General features: G+C 54.0%; 1 protein-coding gene across 4 annotated transcripts in view; it reads right to left on the reverse strand.

Annotated features, from left to right (window-relative positions):
• Window positions 1-14,758, reverse strand: part of pola2 (polymerase (DNA directed), alpha 2) — a 60,045-nt gene that overhangs the window by 28,907 nt on the left and 16,380 nt on the right. For 2 of the 4 annotated variants that reach the window (XM_087983823.1, XM_087983822.1), the window contains 3 exons: window positions 5,038-5,128; window positions 2,314-2,438; window positions 170-261 (listed from right to left, as the gene is read on the reverse strand). In XM_087983823.1, coding sequence (XP_087839949.1) covers window positions 170-261; window positions 2,314-2,438; window positions 5,038-5,128 — 308 coding nt within the window. Of the gene's footprint in view, window positions 1-169; window positions 262-2,313; window positions 2,439-5,037; window positions 5,129-6,283; window positions 6,390-14,758 lie in introns of those variants that run through there. The other 2 variants (XM_087983824.1, XM_087983825.1) reach the window with 2 other exon arrangements.

Genomic DNA, 14,758 nt, shown 5'->3' on the forward strand with positions numbered 1-14,758 from the left:
TCACAGTGTCAGTACTCGAGAACAGAGCAAGTCAATTCCAAAAGGAAACGGCTGTGACAAGCTCTGGGTCACCCAAGGATGTGCGAGGCCGTTAAATGAGATCCTCACGATGACAACTGATGCATCTCCTGATAACCCAAAGTTCAAGTCTTGTCTGTTAAAAGGATACAGCTCTTCAAGGGTGTTCAGGTCATGCATTGGTGCTCGGTTGTTCCGTTTGATTGATGCCGGCCGAGTCTTGTTGGCTTTTTTACTGAGAACCTGGGAAGGAGAAACACTTTTAGGGTGGGGCAGAGGTGGGGGTGTTGCATGAGTATAGTGTTCTGTTGGTTGTATCCCACTTCCACAGAAAACTGCTCTGTCTCACCACTACTCACTCTGGCAATCATGTGTAAGTGACTGCATCTGGGACCTAATTTATTCTACGGAAGACGTTGTGAAATTTGAAAGGGTTCAGAAAAGATTTACAAGGATGTTGCCAGGGTTGGAGGATCTGAGCTACAGGGAGAGGCTGAAGAGGCTGGGGCTGTTTTCCCTGGAGCGTCGGAGGCTGAGGGGTGACCTTATAGAGGTTTACAAAATTGAGGGGCATGGATAGGGTAAATAGACAAAGTCTTTTCCCTGGGGTCGGGGAGTCCAAAACTAGAGGGCATAGGTTTAGGGTGAGAGGGGAAAGATATAAAAGTGACTTAAGTGGCAACTTTTTCACACAGAGGGTGGTACGTGTATGGAATGAGCTGCCAGAGGATGTGGTGGAGGCTGGTACAATTGCAACATTTAAGAGGCATTTGGATGGGGATATGAATAGGAAGGGTTTGGAGGGATATGGGCCGGGTGCTGGCAGGTGGGACTAGATTGGGTTGGGATATCTGGTCGGCATGGACAGGTTGGGCCGAAGGGTCTGTTTCCGTGCTGTACATCTCTATGACTCTATCCCAGGACAGCTAGACAAGTGTGAATATTGAAGCTCACACAGGCCAGGTTGTTCTGTTCCATACACATTCTACTCTTTCTCCCATCATCCTGCAAATGTCTCCTTTTCAATGATTTATCCTATTCCTCTGCAGCTTTCCCAGTGGGTTGCCTTCCAATATGCTTTCAGACTGTACCTTCCCATCATTCTCCGGATAAAGAGATCTCTTTAGATTCCGGATTGATACGCTCGTGACCATCTTACATCGATGGTTCCCTAGTTCCAGTCTCTATATAACCACAGCTACCCTCGTGTGCAGAGATATGTGGGCTAGCCATGGGAAATGCAGAGTTGCAGGGGTGGGTCTGGATGGGACGCTCTTTGGAGGGTCGGTGTGGACTCGATGGGCTGTTTCCACACTGTAGGGATTCTAGAGATTAATGATCACCAAACCCACTACATTATCTAAAATTATCAATCCAGTCACTCCTCAGAGTGCTCTTCCCTCCAGAAAATAATCAGAAGTCAGATGACACCAGGTTATAGTTCAATGGGTTTGTTTGAAATCATCACCAAGCTGTCTGAGCGCTGCTCTTTGTCAGGTGAAGGGGCCAAACTCCGAAAGCTTGTGATTTCAAACAAACCCGTTGAACTATAACCTGGTGTCGTCTGACTTCTGACCTTATCCACCCCAGTCCACCACCGGCACCTCCACATCATCACTCCAGACAAGAGTCCAGGCCGGTTCAATTGTTGCTGATGGTTACAAACTCTCATATCGACTCAATGTATTTTGCATCTTCCTCAGGCTCCTTTTTCAATAATGAACAAACACCACCCCCTGCAGGTTCTCTGTGAAGTTACACACCATGACTTACAAATATATAACTGTTCTTTCAGTGTTACCGGGCCAGGATCCTGGAATTCCCTCCCTAAGGGCATCGTGGGTCCACCTACAGCACAAGTCCAAGATGGCAGTTCCCCACACCATCTCAATGGGTGGCACAACGGTTAGCACTGCTGCCTCACAGCACCAGGGTCCCAGGTTCGATCCCACCCTCGGGCGACTGTCAGTCTGGAGTTAGCACATTCTCCCCGTGTCTGCGTGGGTTTCCTCCGGGTGCTCCAATTTCCTCCCACAGTCCAAAGATGTTCATCTTAGGTGAATTGGCCGTGCCAAATTGCCCATAGTGTTCAGGCAGGGGCAAATATAGGGTAGGGCAATGGGTCTGGGTGGGTTACTCTTTGGAGGGTCGGTGTGGATTTGTTGGGCCGAAGGGCCTGTTTTCACACTGTAGGGAAGCTAATCAATCCTGTCCCAGTCTGTGACACCTACAGCCTGTAAATTAGCTCATGGTTGTTCACAGGACTCCAAGAAGGAAATTTCCAAAACTCGTTACCTCATGTTCAAAGATGTCCACATTTCCTGCATTCAGGGCAAATCCAACCCGTGTCATGCTGAAAGCAATCCACTCATTCACAATCTTTTCTTCCTTCAAGCAGTACGTGATACAGTGTTCCAACACTGCACAAAACAGGAAAAAGCAAAACACTAGCAGTAAATTCAATTTCATTAAATCCCTGTTACCCTATCGCTCTCTCACCGTAGCAGCTCAGACTCCCACCCTGGACACAACCATAAAAGGCAACAGTACTCTCACGATGCCCGACTGGAAGGGGAAGTAGTATTCAACAACACGAGAGACTGTCGGGGGGTTGGGGGGTGGGTCGGCGTTGAGGGAGCGCTGCACTGTAGCGGAGGGTCGGCGCCGAGGGAGCGTCGCACTGTTGGAGGGTCGGCGCCGAGGGAGCGTCGCACTGTCGGAGGGTCAGCGCAGAGGGAGGGTCGCACCGTCGGAGGGGCAGCGCTGAGGGAGGGTCGCACCGTCGGAGGGGCAGCGCTGAGGGAGGGTCGCACCGTCGGAGGGGCAGCGCTGAGGGAGGGTCGCACCGTCGGAGGGGCAGCGCTGAGGGAGGGTCGCACCGTCGGAGGGGCAGCGCTGAGGGAGGGTCGCACCGTCGGAGGGGCAGCGCTGAGGGAGGGTCGCACCGTCGGAGGGGCAGCGCCGAGGGAGGGTCGCACCGTCGGAGGGGCAGCACCGTCGGAGGGGCAGCACCGTCGGAGGGGCAGCGCCGAGGGAGGGTCGCACCGTCGGAGGGGCAGCGCCGAGGGAGGGTCGCACCGTCGGAGGGGCAGCGCCGAGGGAGGGTCGCACCGTCGGAGGGGCAGCGCCGAGGGAGGGTCGCACCGTCGGAGGGGCAGCGCTGAGGGAGGGTCGCACCGTCGGAGGGGCAGCGCTGAGGGAGGGTCGCACCGTCGGAGGGGCAGCGCTGAGGGAGGGTCGCACCGTCGGAGGGGCAGCGCTGAGGGAGGGTCGCACCGTCGGAGGGGCAGCGCTGAGGGAGGGTCGCACCGTCGGAGGGGCAGCGCTGAGGGAGGGTCGCACCGTCGGAGGGGCAGCGCTGAGGGAGGGTCGCACCGTCGGAGGGGCAGCGCTGAGGGAGGGTCGCACCGTCGGAGGGGCAGCGCTGAGGGAGGGTCGCACCGTCGGAGGGGCAGCGCTGAGGGAGGGTCGCACCGTCGGAGGGGCAGCGCTGAGGGAGGGTCGCACCGTCGGAGGGGCAGCGCTGAGGGAGGGTCGCACCGTCGGAGGGGCAGCGCTGAGGGAGGGTCGCACCGTCGGAGGGGCAGCGCTGAGGGAGGGTCGCACCGTCGGAGGGGCAGCGCTGAGGGAGGGTCGCACCGTCGGAGGGGCAGCGCTGAGGGAGGGTCGCACCGTCGGAGGGGCAGCGCTGAGGGAGGGTCGCACCGTCGGAGGGGCAGCGCTGAGGGAGGGTCGCACCGTCGGAGGGGCAGCGCTGAGGCAGCGGGCACTGTCGGAGGGTCAGTGCTGAGGCAGCGGGCACTGTCGGAGGGTCAGTGCTGAGGCAGCGGGCACTGTCGGAGGGTCAGTGCTGAGGGGGTGCCGCACTGTCAGAGGGTCAGTGCTGAGGGAGTGGGCACTGTCGGAGGGTCAGTGCTGAGGGAGTGGGCACTGTCGGAGGGTCAGTGCTGAGGGAGTGGGCACTGTCGGAGGGTCAGTGCTGAGGGAGTGGGCACTGTCGGAGGGTCAGTGCTGAGGGAGTGGGCACTGTCGGAGGGTCAGTGCTGAGGGAGTGGGCACTGTCGGAGGGTCAGTGCTGAGGGAGTGGGCACTGTCGGAGGGTCAGCGCTGAGGGAGTGGGCACTGTCGGAGGGTCAGTGCTGAGGGAGTGGGCACTGTCGGAGGGTCAGTGCTGAGGGAGTGGGCACTGTCGGAGGGTCAGTGCTGAGGGAGTGGGCACTGTCGGAGGGTCAGTGCTGAGGGAGTGGGCACTGTCGGAGGGTCAGCGCTGAGGGAGTGGGCTCTGTCGGAGGGTCAGTGCTGAGGGAGTGGGCACTGTCGGGGTTGAGCGCTGAGGGAGTGGGCTCTGTCGGAGGGTCAGCGCTGAGGGGGTGGGCTCTGTCGGAGGGTCAGTGCTGAGGGAGTGGGCTCTGTCGGAGGGTCAGTGCTGAGGGAGTGGGCACTGTCGGAGGGTCAGTGCTGAGGGAGAGGGCACTGTCGGAGGGTCAGTGCTGAGGGAGAGGGCACTGTCGGAGGGTCAGTGCTGAGGGAGTGGGCACTGTCGGAGGGTCAGTGCTGAGGGAGTGGGCTCTGTCGGAGGGTCAGTGCTGAGGGAGAGGGCACTGTCGGAGGGTCAGTGCTGAGGGAGTGGGCACTGTCGGAGGGTCAGTGCTGAGGGAGCGGCCACTGTCGGAGGGTCAGCGCTGAGGGGGTGCCGCACTGTCGGAGGGTCAGTGCTGAGGGAGTGGGCACTGTCGGAGGGTCAGTGCTGAGGGAGTGGGCACTGTCGGAGGGTCAGTGCTGAGGGAGTGGGCACTGTCGGAGGGACAGTGCTGAGGGAGTGGGCACTGTGGGAGGGTCAGCGCTGAGGGGGTGCCGCACTGTCGGGGTTGAGCGCTGAGGGAGCAAAGAAACAACACAGAGGAAGTCCCACCCACAGACCCCATGGCCAGAGTACGAGTGGCCAGTTTAATGATTGTGGTTAATAACTGACCGTTTTGTTGATGTGTCAATGTTTCTGTTTGTTAACTCCAGACTCACATTTCTCTATCGAACCGTCATCCTCTGCCACCAGATCAAATGTCTCCAACTCAGAAGCGATAGTCTCCAAGGTGACTGGCATTGTCAGATCCTGATTTACCCGACAGACAAAACCCTCGGTTACCTAGAGTATCACCCCCCTCCGTGATACCCCCCCCCGTACCCTCACCCCCTCCGTGATACCCCCCCGTACCCTCACCCCCCTCCGTGATACCCCCCCCGCACCCTCACCCCCCTCCGTGATACCCCCCCCGCACCCTCACCCCCCTCAGTGATACCCCCCCCGCACCCCCACCCCCCTCCGTGATACCCCCCCCGCACCCTCACCCCCCTCCGTGATTACCCCCCCCCGCGCCCTCACCCCCCTCCGTGATACCCCCCCCGTACCCTCACCCCCCTCCGTGATTACCCCCCCCCGCACCCTCACCCCCCTCAGTGATACCCCCCCCGCACCCTCACCCCCCTCCGTGATACCCCCCCGTACCCTCACCCCCCTCCGTGATACCCCCCCGTACCCTCACCCCCCTCCGTGATACCCCCCCGCACCCTCACCCCCCTCCGTGATACCCCCCCGCACCCTCACCCCCCTCCGTGATTACCCCCCCGCGCCCTCACCCCCCCTCCGTGATACCCCCCCCGCACCCTCACCCCCCTCCGTGATACCCCCCCGTACCCTCACCCCCCTCCGTGATACCCCCCCACCGTGATACCCCCCCCCCGCACCCTCACCCCCCTCCGTGATACCCCCCCCGCACCCTCACCCCCCTCCGTGATACCCCCCCCCGCACCCTCACCCCCCTCCGTGATACCCCCCCCCGCACCCTCACCCCCCTCCGTGATACCCCCCCGCACCCTCACCCCCCTCCGTGATTACCCCCCCGCACCCTCACCCCCCTCCGTGATACCCCCCCCGCACCCTCACCCCCCTCCGTGATACCCCCCCGCACCCTCACCCCCCTCCGTGATTACCCCCCCGCACCCTCACCCCCCTCCGTGATACCCCCCCGCACCCTCACCCCCCTCCGTGATACCCCCCCGCACCCTCACCCCCCTCCGTGATACCCCCCCCGCACCCTCACCCCCCCTCCGTGATACCCCCCCCGCACCCTCACCCCCCTCCGCGATACCCCCCCCGCACCCTCACCCCCCTCCGTGATACCCCCCCGTACCCTCACCCCCCTCTGTGATACCCCCCCCTTAGTGACCCCTTGGTGACCCCCCGTGACCCCTCACCCCCGGCCGTTACCCACGAGCTTTCTCGGACAATCGCTGACTCCGAGTCTCCCGCGCAAACTCCTCCCGCTCCTTTAACCCGGTCTTCCAATATCCCGGCATCCTCCGCGCCGGCAAACCTCCACCATCCCGGCGGCCCTCGCGCGCCCCGCCCAGCCCAGCCCCGCCCCCGGGGAACCAACGTGCAGCAACTGCGGAGACAGCCGGAGGACCGGTGTACCACCCCCTGGCGGCCGGGAGGAGTAGCGACGCCTGCCCTGCTCCTCTTGGGTCCAATGGGCATAAACTCATTGCAAACTGCAGGAGGCTGATGCAAAACATGTTGATTCCTTCACAGCAAACCACTCAGGACAAATAGTCATGGTGGCATACTTCATAACCTTTCATTACCTTCCCTTTATTACTGAAAACGACAAATCAGAGGGGGTTAGACAGCATCCATGGAGAGAGAGCAAGCCAATGGTTTGAGTGACCTAACTGAGCCAGTCTGGGGGGTGACGGGGTGAATGGCCTATTCCTGCTTCTGGACCGTGCTCCTTTGTATGGCAGGGTTCCCACAGTGGGAGGTTTCGCACCCTGAGTGGGGGGGGGGGGGGGCACGAGCTGAGATTGTGGGCTCCACCAGCACTCGGTGGTTCCAATGGCCCCACTCTGCTCCTGAAGGTGTGGCACCATCTGTGAGGAGAAGTCAGAGTTAACATTTCAGGGTCCGGTGACCCCTCCTCAGAGCTGCCGCCACGTCTTGTGGCCTCTTAATCCCTCGACCTTTGTCACGCAAAGAACAGATTATATCTGGGTATAAAATAAAGAACTGAGGGTGCTACCTACAAGACCATAAGACATAGAAGCAGAAATTAGGCCATTCAGCCCATTACGTCTGCTCCACCTTTCAAACATAGCTGACAAGTTTCTCAACCCCAGTCTCCTGCTTTCTCCCTGTAACCCCTTGACCCCCTTTATACTCAAAAACATATCTCTGACTTAAATATACTGAATGACCTGGCCTCCACAGCCTTCTGTGGCAATGAATTCCATAGATTCCCCAACCTCTGGCTGAAGGCGTTTCTCCTGATCTCCGTTTTAAACCAGAAACAAATACAGAAATTGTTGGAGGAACCCAGCAGGTCTGGCAGCAGCTGTGTGAAGAGAGCAGAGTTAACGTTTTGAGCCTGGTAATTCTCCAGCTGGGGAGGGGGTGAAATGGGTCTGGGTGAGGGAATGGAGAAGAGAGCCTGACAACAGCAGTTGAGGGAGCTGCAGTGTGTGAGTACGTAGTGAGGGAGAGAGCTTCTAGAAATGGAGCTGAGTCCTGAATGTGTGTTTCCACGGAGGTCATACGGCAGACTGACCACATCGTGCTGGGTGAATAGCTTTCCCTGTCTAGCAATGTGAGGGGAAGGGTTTGTTTCTGCTTACTAAGGCAGTGGGTGTGTGTGCGCGTGGGGGGGGGGGTGTGTGCACACGTGGGGGGGTGTGTATGTGCGCATGGTGTGTGTGTGTGCACGGGCACACGCGGGTGCATGTGTGCACGCGGGGGGGTGTACGCGCGCAGGGGTCAGTGTGTGCAGCGGGTGTGTATGCATGTGGGTATGTGTGTGCATGGGTATGTGTGCGTGTGGGGGGGTGCGCGTGGGTGTGTGTGCGCGTGGGTGTGTGTGCGCATGCGTGCGGCGGTGTCGGTGTGTGCGCGCGCATGGGGGTGTGTGCACGCAGGGGTGTATGTGTGCATGCGTGCGGTAGTGTGGGTGTGTGCACGCACGGGGGTGTGTGTGTGCGCGTGGGTATGTGTGCGCGTGGGGTTGTGTGTGTGGGTGTTTGTGCGTGCGCAGGGGTGTGTGTGCACGCAGGGGTGTGTGCACGTGCGCAGGGGACTGTGTTGGTGCGCGCGGCGGTGTGGGTGTGTGCGTGCACAGTGGGCTGTGCGCACACGCAGGGGTGTATGTGCGCGCGTGTGTGTGTGTGCGCGTGCAGTGGTGTGGGTGTGTGCGTGCACGGGTGTGTGTGTCTATAGGGGGTGTTTTGGGGGAACGTGTGTGGGTGTGGGGGGGAGGTGTGAGTGTGTGTGCGGGGGGGGTGTTTTGTGGGGAGCTTGTGTGTGGGTGTGGGGGGGAGGTGTGAGTGTGTGTGCGGGGGGGGTGTTTTGTGGGGAGCTTGTGTGTGGGTGTGGGGGGGAGGTGTGAGTGTGTGTGCGGGGGGGGTGTTTTGTGGGGAGCTTGTGTGTGGGTGTGGGGGGAGGTGTGAGTGTGTGTGCGGGGGGGGTGTTTTGTGGGGAGCTTGTGTGTGGGTGTGGGGGGAGGTGTGAGTGTGTGTGTGCAGGGGGGGGTGTTTTGTGGGGAGCTTGTGTGTGGGTGTGGGGGGAGGTGTGAGTGTGTGTGTGCAGGGGGGGTGTTTTGGTGGGAGCGTGTGTGTGTGGGGGGGGGTGGTGTTTGTGTGTGTGTGTGCGTGCGTACACACTTGGCTGTGCGTGTGAGAGAGTCATGAGGAAGTACGTATGTGACAGACCATATTTTATTAATTTCTGTTGTGTGATGTGGACATCACTGGCTGTTCCAGTATTTATTGACCCGTTCCTAGTTGCCTCTTGAGAAGGTGAGAGTGAGCTGCCTTTTTGAATCACTGTAGTCCATGTGCTGCGGCTCGGTGTGGACTTGTTGGGCTGAAGGGCCTGTTTCCACACTGTAATCTAATCTAATCTACCCTTCGTTGTCCAGTACTCCCTGGGAGCAGAGAAACTAGGCCATGTTCTTCACTGCCTGCAACACATAATTGATGAGGATGAGCACCTCACCAAGACCTTCCCCACACCTCCACTTCTTGCCTTTAAACAACCGCCAAATCTTAAACAGATCGTTGTTTGCAGCAAACTGCCCATCCTTCAGGAGAACACCATACAACCCTGTCACAACAGATGTTACAAAACGTGTCAGAGTGTTAACACGGATACCACCATTACAATGCCCCTTAGGAAGGGAATCCCAGGATTGTGACCCAGCCAGACTGAAGGGAAACAATGTGTGTAAGTGTACATGTCCATGTGGGTGTGTGAGCAAGTGTGCGTGTTATGAATTCAGTTACAAATCACACAACACCAGGTTATAGTCCACAGGTTTATTTGGAAGCACACTAGCTTTCAGAGCGTTGTTCCTTCGTCAGGTAACCAGTGGGGCAGGATCAGAGGACATAGAACTTATGGTAAAAGATCAAAATGTCATACAACTGATAACCAATCACGGACAACTCACAGACCAGTCGAACTGGGAACATTCCTCCTCACAATGGGCGTTTCCGCACTCTACACCAGCATCCCCCACTATGGTGGCATCGCGGCAACAGCCTCAGTACTCAACACCAACAACTACCAATCTCCAATCACCGTCCTACAACTCATCTGCTTCAGCCTCGACCACAACATCTTCACCTTTGACAACCAGTTCTTCAGACACATGCCACACCATGGAGACCAAAGCTGCACCCCAAAATGCCAACATTTTCATGCACAGGTCCGAACAAGACTTCTTTGCCGCACAGGATCTCCAACCAATGCTGTGCACCAGATACACTGATGACATTTTCTTCCTCTGAACCCATGGCGAGGAGTCACTGAAACAACTGCACAGTGATATCAACAAGTTTCATCCCACCATCAGACTTCCCATGGACTGCTCTTTAGTATCTGTCTCCTTCTTGGACACATGCATCTCCATCAAGGATGGGCACCTCAGCACCTCACTCTACTGCAAGCCCACAGATAACCTCACGATGCTACACTTCTCTTGCTTCCACCCAAAACATATTAAAGCAGCCATGCCCTACGGACAAACCCTGTGCAACCACAGGATCAGTTCAGATGAGGAGGAACGCAAAGGACACCTGAAGGTGCTGAAGGACACCCTCATAAAAGCAGGGTATGATGCTCAACTCACTGATCATCAGTTCCAACGTGCTACAGCGAGAAACCTTCTCAAAAGACAGACACGAGATGCAAATGCTAGAGTACCCTTCGTGGTCCAGTACTCCCTGGGAGCAGAGAAACTAGGCCATGTTCTTCACTGCCTGCAACACATAATTGATGAGGATGAGCACCTCACCAAGACCTTCCCCACACCTCCACTTCTTGCCTTTAAACAACCGCCAAATCTTAAACAGATCGTTGTTTGCAGCAAACTGCCCATCCTTCAGGAGAACACCATACAACCCTGTCACAACAGATGTTACAAAACGTGTCAGAGTGTTGACACGGATACCACCATTACACGTGGGGACATCACCCACCATGTGACCCGGCCAACATTGTCTATCTCATATGCTGCAGGCAAGGATGCCCAGAGCTATGGACGTTGGCTGCTCCAAGCAGATGCTACAGCAGAAGATGAATGGAGATTGCACAACAATCAAGAGACAGGGGTGTTCCCTCCCAGTCAGGGAGCACTGGGAGGGCAACACGGTGGCTCAGTGGTTTGCACTGCTGCCTCACAGTGCCAGGGTCGCAGGTTCGATTCCAACCTCAGACAACTGTCTGTGTGGAGTTTGCACATTATCTGTGTGGGACCCTCTGGGTATTCTAGTTTCCTCCCACAGTCCAAAGATGTGGATGTAGGTTTGCTCATTGAGCTGGAAGGTTCATTACAAAATACCTTACAAGGACCGTAACAAACACTACATTGGACACACAAGTAGAAAGCTAGCCACCAGGATACATGAACACCAACTAGCCACAAAAAGACATGACCCTCTCTCACTATTATCCTCACATACCGATGAGGACAGACACCACTTCGACTGGGACAACACATCCATCCCAGGACAAGCCAAACAGACACACGCATGAGAATTCCTAGAAGCATGGCATTCCAACCGGAAATCTATCAACAAACACATTGACTTGCATCCCATTTACCACCCCTTGAGAAAAAGAACAGGAAATGACATCACCATAGGGAATGACATCACCACAGGAAATGACACACCAACCCAAGGAAACCCAAGCATATAAATAGAAAGTGGGTTACACCACCAGTGCTTCATCCGGAGGCTCACTGAAGATGTTACTGAGTATGGTGATGAAACATCTGGAAATGAACCTTCCAGCTCAGCGAGCAAACCTACATCCAGAACCTCAACCTGAGCTACAAATCTTCTCAAAACTTGCTAGTCCAAAAATGTGCAGCTTAGGTGAGTTGGCCATGCTAAATTGCCCATAGTGTTCAGGTGCATAGTGTTGCCCATAGTGTTCATAGTGTGTGGGTTAGGTGCATTAGTCTGGGGTAAATTTAGAGTAATAGGGGAATGGGTCTGGGTGGGATACTCATTCGACTTGTTGGGCCAAAGGGCCTGTTTCCACAATGTAGGAATTCTATGATAATTAAATCATTGCAGCGGTCAGGGACATTGGGCCTTGGATCTTCGGATGACCATCCTCCAAGGTGGGATATGCAACAACGCAGAGTGGCTGAGCAGAGGCTGAGAGCTACATTCAGTACCCATGAGGGTGACCTCAGCTGGGATCTTGGTTTCATGTCACACAACAGGCAACCCCACTACATTATACAGTCTCTCAAACACATGCACACACAAACATACATACATGCACACTCTTAAACACTTACACAGACCTTCTCTCATACACACACGCGCACCATTTCACAGCCATATATTCTATCACACTCATGCACACACACATACATGCATACTCACACACTCTCCCACATACGCTTTCCCTCTCTTTCACACACCCACTCTCTCTCACACACACTACATATACAGTATAAGTCTATGGATGAATTTTCATTTGCAGACTTTTATTTGCAAATACACTTGTTCAAAAAGCACAAAATCTGTAGGCAGTCAGTCCATGTGACATTTTATAAATGCCTTCTTTGGGGACAGAACCAGTCTGACTCAAGGTTGGGATACTAACCTCACACTTTGAATGCAGTGTCTGAGCTGTCACTTTTTATAAAACCTTAAGTTATCTCAGGGCTGTGACATGAAAGAAGTTCTGGGATTTACATATTAATCCATTGAAACCTGCATTCCCATTCTAAATGATTAAAGACTTCACAGCATTCTAGGTGTGTTCAATACATCGCGTCAGTTGTACGACACGTGTGGAATGAGCTGCCAGAGGATGTGGTGGAGGCCGGTACAATTGCAACATTTAAGAGGCATTTGGATGGGTATATGAATAGGAAGGATTTGGAGGGATATGGGCTGGGTGCTGGCAGGTGGGACTAGATTGGGTTGGGATATCTGGCGGCATGGACGGGTTGGACCGAAGGGTCTGTTTTCATGCTGTCCATCTCTATGACGCTATGACACTTTAATCTTTTACTATAAATTTTGTTTCTATGATCCTGCCCCACTGCCTACCTGATAAAGGAGCAGTGCTCTGAAAGCTAGTGCTTCCAAATACACCTGTTGGGCTTATAACCTGGTGTTGGGATGATTTCTAACTTTGTCCACCCCAGTCTGACACCAGCTCTGCCACATTATGTCCTGGGTGAGTGTATTTACATGTGTATGTGTATGTCTGCAGCTGGAGGCCACCACAGAGACATTCTTCAAACAGAAGTTGGAAAAGAACCAGGTTTCTCTTCATTGACTCCATCAACAACCCTTCCTGATTCAACCTCCCCTGCTCTGAGGAGAAGTATGTCAATCTTTTAGGCAGAGCTACCTGATTGGACCAGATTAACAGCCCCAATCAGGGAACTCAGATTCTATAAGGCCCACCTGGCTGAACCTGTTACTGTCATTACATTATCCCAACTACAGACCTCTGACTTCAACTCTCCACCCTCTGTTCCTGTTTATCTTTCGCCCCATTAGTTTCCCAAGCACTTTTTCCTCAGGTAAATGTTATCACATTTATTTCCTCTCAATTTCTTGCCCCTTAATTATTCAGTATATTTGGAATGCTGTTAGTATCTTCTACTGTAAAGACTGAGATAAAGTTTTTAGTTAACCCCTCTGCCAATTTCTGCTTGCCCATTATTATTATTTCCCCACCCTCGTTCTCTATTGGATTTCGGTTGACTTTGGCCTATCTCTTCCTCTGAACATATTTTTAAGAAGTTGTCATCAGTTTTGATATTGCATGCTGGTTCACCCTCAAACTTTAGTTCTCCTATTCTGGCCATCTTTTGTTGGTTTTTAAAACCTTCTCAATTCTCTAGTTTACCACTAATCATTTCCATACCTTGTGTCTTTTATTTCAATTTGATGCTCAAATTAACTTCCTTGGATAACTATGACTTGGAGGTGCTGGTGTTGGACAGGGGTGGACAAAGTTAAAAATCACACAATACCAGGTCATAGTTCAACAGGCTTTTATTTGGAAACACTAGCTTTCGGAGCACTGTTCTTTCATTAGGTGGTTGTGTGATTTTTAACTTTGGATAACTATGGACTGTTTATCCCTTCTTAGAAGCCTCCTTTGGTGTGAGTCATGAACTATTTTTTAAAAATCTGCCAACATTCATCAATACATTTCCTGCTAAACTCCATTTCCAGTTCACTCCAATTAACCCTGCCCTTATTCCTTTGTTAGTTTCTTTCTTTTAAGTTTAGTGCTGACACTAGTTGTTTCTGACACTAGTTTCTCACTCCCAAACTGAATGCCTTCTTCTACCATGTATGGTCACAGTTTCCCAGGGAATCCTTCACTCTGAGATCACTTCTTAAACCTTCCTTGTTATGTATCACCTAATCCCAAATAGCCTAATCCTTGGTTGGACCACGGCTGAGGGCAATTGTGCTGGAACCCGACTTAATGGGAACGTTCAGAAGGGGAATTGGATAGAAACTGGTAGAGGAGAAATGTACAGGGCTGTGTGGTGGATGACAGGGGGATGTGGGAATAATTGTAGAGATCTTTCAAAGAACTGGCACAGGCTCAATGGGCTGAATGGCCTCCTGTCCCATTCTGAGAAGGCTTTGCTTTGAAACATCTTTACAGTGTATCAGTTGGTATCACTACAAACCCCCTGCTGACCCGTCAAAACTCTAGTAATTTGTGTTAAAACCAGAACTGTCCCCAGATGCTGTTATACCTGCTGAGCACTTCCACCCTTTCCTGTGTACATCCCACCTGAGATTAGCCTGTTCTGATTCAGGAATTTTGTTCTGTGTGCTGCATTCCTTTCTATGGAATGTTTCCTGGTGTCTGATCGAAACTCTGTTGGTTTCTCTTTCATTTCTTTCCTGATCCTCCCTGTCTGCCAGTGTCTGTTAGTTTCATTGTGAGTAAGTATTGCTGAGAATTCCCCTTCCCTGTTCCTCACTTTATCCTTCAGTCCTTCTCTGTGTAACACTGACAGTGAATGGAGAGACTCTGAAAGAAAATGTTTCCCTTTGAAAACACTGCACCTGGTGCAGGTCAGGTGAAACTGTAATAACCTACAACCCCGTGTAAAATGGTGACATGGAACAGAACAGATCCACACAGTTATTCAACACCTTGGGATGTATTAATCGCCCTTGAAATGAT

This window comes from Chiloscyllium plagiosum, unplaced genomic scaffold (assembly GCF_037043375.1).
Source record: "Chiloscyllium plagiosum isolate Xiang-an unplaced genomic scaffold, Cpla_swu_hap1 HiC_scaffold_46, whole genome shotgun sequence".
Classification (NCBI taxonomy): Eukaryota; Metazoa; Chordata; class Chondrichthyes; order Orectolobiformes; family Hemiscylliidae; genus Chiloscyllium; species Chiloscyllium plagiosum.